The 7,215-nt window shown below is 39.8% G+C and overlaps 1 protein-coding gene across 1 annotated transcript; it reads right to left on the bottom strand.

Moving 5' to 3' along the window:
• Nucleotides 1-6,359: 6,359 nt before the first annotated feature.
• LOC128056741 (keratin-associated protein 26-1) lies at nt 6,360-6,914 on the bottom strand. Its single transcript, XM_052649552.1, has one exon. The coding sequence runs from the start codon at nt 6,912-6,914 to the stop codon at nt 6,360-6,362; it is 555 nt and encodes a 184-aa protein (XP_052505512.1).
• Between the last annotated feature and the right edge of the window lie 301 nt (nt 6,915-7,215).

The raw sequence follows: 7,215 nt of genomic DNA, 5'->3' as shown, positions 1-7,215 counted from the left end.
TAGTTCTTCTTCACTTTCTGCAATAAGGGTGGTGTCATCTACATATCTGAGGTTATTGATATTTCTCCCAGCAATCTTGATCCCAGCTTGAGCTTCCTCTAGCCCAGCATTTCTCATGATGTACTCTGCATGTAAGTTAAATAAGCAGGGTGACAATATACAGCCTTGACATATTCCTTTTCCTATTTGGAACCAGTCTGTTGTTCCATGCCAAGTTCTAACTGTTGCTTCCTGATCTTCATATAGGTTTCTCAAGAGGCAGTTCAGGTGGTCTGGTATTCCAATCTATTTTAGAATTTTCCACAGTTCATTGCGATCCACACATTCAAAGGCTTTGGCATAGTCAATAAAGCAGAAAGAGATGTTTTTGTGGAACTCTCTTGCTTTTTCCATGATCCAGTGGATGTTGGCAATTTGATATCTGGTTCTTCTGCCTTTTCTAAAACCAGCTTGAACATCTGGAAGTTCACTGTTCATGTATTGCTAAAGCCTGGCTTGGAGAATTTTGAGCATTACTTTGCTAGAATGTGGAATGAGTGCAATTATGTGGTAGTTTGAGCATTCTTTGGCATTGCCTTTCTTTGGGATTGGAATGAAAACTGACCTTTCTCAGTCCTGTGGCCACTGCTGAGTTTTCCAAATTTGTTGGCATATTGAGTGCAGCACTTTCACAGCATCATCTTTTAGGATTTGAAACAGCTCAACTGGAATTCCATCACCTCCACTAGCTTTGTTTGTAGTGACTAGAGATCTCTTCAAGAAAATTAGAGATGCTAAGGGAATATTTTATGTAAAGATGGGCTCAATAAAGGACAGAAATGGTATGGAGCTAACAGAAGCAGAAGATATTAAGAAGAGGTGGCTAGAATACACAGAAGAACTGTACAAAAAAGATCTTCACAACCCAGGTAATCACAATGGTATAATCACTCACCTAGAGCCAGACATCCTGGAATGTGAAGTCAAATGGGCCTTAGGAAGCGTCACTAAGACATAACTTAGTAACTAAACAATAACAGCAACAATATATTGATATGGAATTAATTGGCTAAAGTAAATACATTTTTTAACTATAATCACAATGCAGTTCACTAGAGAAACAAACTTTGAGACAATTTGGAAATAAATCTCAGATTAGTAATTTATACTCTGTATGATCTTGTCTAAATTAGGAACAATTATTACTACCTTACCAGATATTAAGGTAATTAAATTAATTAATAAGAAAAAGAACCACAGCTGGCAACAGAAAATTATCACATATGGACTAATGTATAGCTATCAGCAGGTCCTGTCTCATCTTGGAATATTGGATATTAATTTTCCCTTAATTTCCAGCTCTTAGAATTGTGAACTATGAGGAGATGAGAAATGAATATTTGTCTTCAGCCACACAGAATAAAACTCCAAATGGAAAAACATATATCATGTAGAATTTCTCATTAGTATTATCCTAAATTGAATGCTTCTTTTCCTAGATTTCACTATCATCTGATCCAAAACATAATTTACTTAAACTCAAGTCAACAAAATTTTATGGAGATCTTAGCCATATATTAAGCCCCCTTCGTAGCTCAGTTGGTAAAGGATCTGCCTACAATGCAGGAGACCGGGTTCAATTCCTGGTTTGGGAAGATCCCCTGGAGAAGGAAATGGCAACCCACTCCAGTATTCTTGCCTGGAGAATCTCATGGACAGAGGAGCCTGGCAGGCTACTGTCCATGGGGTCGTAAGAGTGAGACACGACTTAACGATTAAACCACTAGCCATATATTAACCAAAATAAACCTTCAAAGAGCTTCTGGAGAAGAGCTCAGAAATACAAATAAAACAATGAAAAATTAAGCATGACATTGATGGAATAATAGACAAGTGGTGAATAGAACAGAACAAAGAGTTTAGATATTGGCACAGCCATATATAGGTACTTGATTTATGTCCCAAGGGCACTGAACTGTAGTAGGAAATGAAGCAAGTTTCTGGGATATGGGATTGGGTCAAATGGAACTTGACCCTCAGAACATGCACACAAACACACACACACACACACACGTCATTTTACACTGACAGCATATTTAAATGTTGAAGGGAAAACATTTTCTGAAGTTACCATTTAGTTGCTGTTGTTGTTTAGTCACTATGTTGTGTTCAACTCTTTGCAACCCCCATGAACAGTAGTCTTCCAGGCTCCACTGTCCATAGGTTTTCCCAGGCAAGAATACTGAAGTAGGCTGCCATTTCCTTCCTCAGGGGATCTCCCCAACCCAGGGATCAAACCCGCATGTCCTCCTTCGTAGGCATATACTTGACTACCGAGCCATGGACAGAGAAGCCTGGCAGGCTGCAGTTCTTGGGTCACAAAGGGCTGAACAGGACTGAGTGACTGAGCATTGATGTGCACATCTTTTTGAAACCCCCCTGCCAACAACAACAAAAAAACTATCCACAAACAAAGGTTGATAAATTGAACTAACTGTAAGTAAGGAAGCTGTTTCAGTCTAAAGACACAATTAAGTGAAAAGGTAAGCAGTGATATGGGAGAATATATTTAAAAGCAAACAAACAAAAATATGTATATTCAACAAGGCTCAATATCTATATTATGCAATGAACTATTCTCGTATTAAAAGCAGAAATATCAAATAAAACCATGAGCTAAGGACTTGACTGTCTACTTTGCGCATGCATGCAAACACACACACACACACACAGGCACACAAAGGATATTCAAATGGCCAAGAGACATTTTAAAATTTTCTCAACCTGATAAGTCATCAGGGAAATTCAAACTAAAACCAATATTTGTTATAACTACATACTCACTAGAATGGCTAAACTTAAAAGAACTAACAATTATAAATATTGATGAGGATGTAAAGCAACTGAAATCCTTATGGTTTTGAGAGAAGAAATCAATATTAGTATAACCACAAGGCATAACTTTGTCATGGTATAAAATAAAACTGAACAGGTACATTTCATATAATTTGTCAGCTTTACTCCTAAATATATTACCCAATAGAAATATCTCCATTTGTACATCAAAAGATATGTGCAAGAATAAAAGAGTATTTCATACATTATTTCTAACAGATCCAAACTGGAAACAAGTCTTCTGATCAGCAATGGCAGAATGCATAAACACATTTTGATGTTTTAGCACCATGAATATTATAAAAGAGGAAAATAAACAGACTACTGGCATGTTTAACAGCATGGAAGAATCACACAAGCACAATATTTAATAAAAGAAGCTAGAGACAAATGGGTAGATATTATATAATTTCATTTTTAATGTCAAACACAGGCAAAACTAATATATGGGTTAGAAATAAGAACAAAGGCTACATCTGTAGAGTAATAATCTGTGTATAAATTCATTTGTATGTCACATTTTGTTAACAGAAGTTCATGTGCCCTATGTTCAGTGAGGATAAACTTACTAAAACATTGGAGTTTAGAGCAAAGGAAGATTTGCCACAAGCCAAGAAAGGAGATGTGGTGGCTCATGCCCTAAAAACCCTGAGCTCACCACCTGCCCACCCCAAAGGTTTTGGTAAAGCTTTTTTAAAAGCCAGGTGAGGGAAAGGGGTCCCAGTGTCTGTGATCAGCCTGTGCGTAACTCTCTGATGGTGAGATAGTTGGGTGATGTCACAGGAGTGAACATGATCAGTCCTTAGGAGGCTTGGGGTATGTGGTCCTCAAGTAGTTAACATCTTCCACTTGTTGGAGAGGGGAGATATTTTACATCTGCAAAACCACTCAGGAAATGTGCAACAAATCCTATTATCTAGGTACTTCAGAGAGGAGGTAAGGCAGAGGATACGGGGCAAGGCCTGTTCTGGGAAGACCAGTAGGGTTCTGCTCCATTACATGTTCAACTAAAATCTCATTAAAATTATTTTAAAATTTACTCCAACAAGATCAGCAATAGAAATATGTCTGAGATAAAAGACAGGCCAAGTCAAGGTGTGATTTGTTCATTAGAATGTAGAGGGCCTGGGAACGTCTTCAAAACATAAAGGGTCCAGATGTCACAGACTCAAAATATCTAGAAGAGTCAGGCAAGTAAGGCCACATAAGAACTAGAATGGGTTTGGAAACAGCAGTATGAACACAGTGATAAGAGGAAGCACCATTCAGCTTCAACAGCAGAAAGTCCATAGGAGAGATGAGTTCTGATAACCAGAGGCATATACTTCTCTAAAGAGATTAGCCACTAGTTAGTACCTAGAGGTCACTGTCTTCTTGCTTGTCATTGATGAAGCTTCTAGCTATTACAGTTCTTCAAAAAGGTGAATATTCATGCCTTTACACTTTAGTTTTTAGTCAACTTATGTATTTATAGTTTCTATTAAATTTATATTTCTGATTGCTGATAAAACAGTACTTTATTTATTTATGATTATGTTCTGTGGCATGTTGATCTTAGTTCTGTTGACTTAAAAAAAAATGCATAACATGAGAGCTGTGAGTTAAGTTTTATTAGGGGCAAAATGAGGACTGCACCCTGGAAGACGGTACCTTGGATAGCTCTGAGAAACTGTTCCAAAGAGGCAGGGGCAAAGGTCAGTATCTATGTAATTTTGGTGAAGAGGGAATACATACAATGGAGTACATATTTTTCAGAAGTTTTCTACTAGTCTCACGAAGATTTCTGTTAGTCATGAGGAACAGTCATCACCGCGAAGAATTTTAGTGCTCTTCTGGATATGGGGAGATATAAAAATTGGGCTCATAAAATCAGCTCCTGAAAATATCAAGCTATCTGAAATCCTATCCTTCCAGTTCCCTCCCCCACCCCTCCAAGAACAGAGTGCCTCACTCTTGGTCTCCACCCTGGACTCCTTCCACTGGAGTACTGAAGGTCAGCAGCTGCAACAGCACGTGAGTTAATCCTTGTAGTGGTAGATGGCAAGTGGCATCACCTACTCAATGGACATGAGTTTGAGCAAACTCCAGGAGATACTGAAGGACAGGGAAGCCTGGCATGCTGCAGTTCATGGAGTTGCGAAGAGTCAGACACAACTCAGCGACTGAACAACAACATGGCAAGTGCCAGTTTGCAGTTGACAGTTGTGGTTTGTGATTTGTAGTGCCAGTTGTGGTTTGATCACTAATCAGGGATCAAACCAGCGCCCTCTGCACTGGAAGCACACTCTTAACCACTATACCTCCAAGGAAGTCCCTCATTTTATTTTTTGAAATATATATCTCTACATATTTTATGTTGAATGAAGAAAAAACCTGTACCTTTAATACAGGTATGTCCCATAGTATATGACTTCTGGTAAGTACTGAGATAGTCCAAAGTTGTCTTATTCACCTCTGATTCACTTGTGCCTGACACAGATGACTTGGGATTTAGTAGGTATGTAATAAAAATTTAGCTGAATAAAGCAACAGTTTAATAAAGTTGGGCTGTGTTTTTAAAAATGTGCATGAGTCTTCAAAGTGGATAGATTAGAAGTTCATCCTGGTCTTGTAGATACCATATGTAAAAAGGGTTTAGGCTTAAAACCAAAAACAAACAAACAAACAAAACACAGCATGTTGGGGAGCTATGTGTATGTCAGAATCATCAGACCTTAAAATTTGCAGTATTGAGAAGAAAAGAAAGTGAAGCCAAAGAAGTGGGAAGGAGAGAGACAATGAAAAAAAAAAAGAGAGAGAAGAAGAAGAAGAAGCAACAAACAAATGTAATGATAAGTTTGTATTTTTGTTATATAGGAATCAGTCATAAGAAGCCATCAAAGGCTGAAGCAAGAGTGAAATACCTTCAGTTTTTGGTTAGAAAGCATGTTCTGGTCAAGGCATGTTCACTGGAAGAGAAATATAGAGAGATCATTCCTAATTTTGTCTTTTCAAAATAACTTCCATCAAAAGTTTTTGGGTCTCTTAAGGTTGTAGGATCAGAGAGATCTAGAAAGCAGTTTGAGGAGTAAACCATCAAGCTAGTCCACTACTGTGAGGTAAAATCACATAGTTGAGTGTACCAAGTCCTAGCCACTTCTCTTGTAGGCAGTTGAGGTTAGTCACACATGTGTTAAAATAAAGACAAACTGAAGCAACAGGTTCTTAGTTCTAACTTACACGCATTTATTATAATCCAAAGCGAATAAATTCTTCCCACACCCAATCAACGTTGAAGAGCACTGCAAACCATAATTTTATGCTAAGGAGAGATGAAAAAAAGATGAAAATGGGAAAGGAACAGCTTTCATTGGATCAGGCACAGGAAAAGCACAGGAACAGCTTTCATTGGATCAGGCAGCCACTACTAGGAAAGGAGCAGAAGAGCACGGAGTTGCAATTGTCTTCTCGGATCTTCAGCGTGATCATTGCCCGGAATAAAGAAGCTACAGGCCTCCGCAGGCAGAGTAAGATGGACGGTAAGGACTGAACACATGAGGCAGAGTTTGGCATCCACTGAAGACAGGGCGTAGAGGTCTGAGGCTGCTGGACACAATGCTGATGGGTTGAAGACCACAGGGCAAAGAACCCGAGGGGCGATATCCACAAGGGAGAAGGCTCAAGGGGCGCGAGCTGCTGGACACATAGGCCAGCGGTCTATAAGACACTGAGAGGCAGGATCCAGAGAGGTAAGAAGAAGCGGGAAGAAAACTGGTTCCTTGGCCGGGTCTTGGCACATAGCAACCAGAAGAAGGGTAGCTGGAAGTTTCACAGCTGCTGGGCTCGCAGTTGGCTGGTTGGCAGCTGGTAGGTTCACTGCAGGTCTCCTGGCCATTGCTCAGGATCCAGGTTCGGTCCTGACAGCTGCTGGGCAAGCAGAGACCATCTCCGATGCTCACACTCGGAGTGTAGAGGCCGACGGAGGAGGCGATGGGAATGTGACAGGGACTCCTGAGAGACCCCAAGGTGTAGTTTCCGGAGCAGTAGTTGTGGCAAGACATGGTGAGGTTTCAGGAGCAGGTTGTTGTCTGTTGCAAAGAAGTGAGTGTCTCAGGTTTCTCCTTCGTCGTGCTGTCTTATATACCCTGACAGAAGGCGGTGATCCTGCACAGACTCTTCCGCGTTGCATGATGCCGCATCACAACTCTTCATTAGAGTCCAGGAAGCGATGCTTCCACCTCCCATAAAACTGGATGTTCCTTGCAAGGCTTTCCATTGATTAAGGATATCTATAAAGCAGCATGACCGGATTTAAATAGTATCTGTGCTCCTTAAATTACCCAACCAAGACAGATATTTTGA

Source organism: Budorcas taxicolor, chromosome 1, assembly GCF_023091745.1.
Source record: "Budorcas taxicolor isolate Tak-1 chromosome 1, Takin1.1, whole genome shotgun sequence".
Lineage (NCBI taxonomy): Eukaryota > Metazoa > Chordata > Mammalia > Artiodactyla > Bovidae > Budorcas > Budorcas taxicolor.
Note: the sequence above shows the minus strand (reverse complement) of the source record. Positions and strands in the feature narration are given on the sequence as shown.

Coding starts and splice junctions, on each gene's coding strand:
- LOC128056741 (XM_052649552.1), bottom strand. CDS start 6,914: ATGTCTTGCCACAACTACTGCTCCGGAAACTACACCTTGGGGTCTCTC.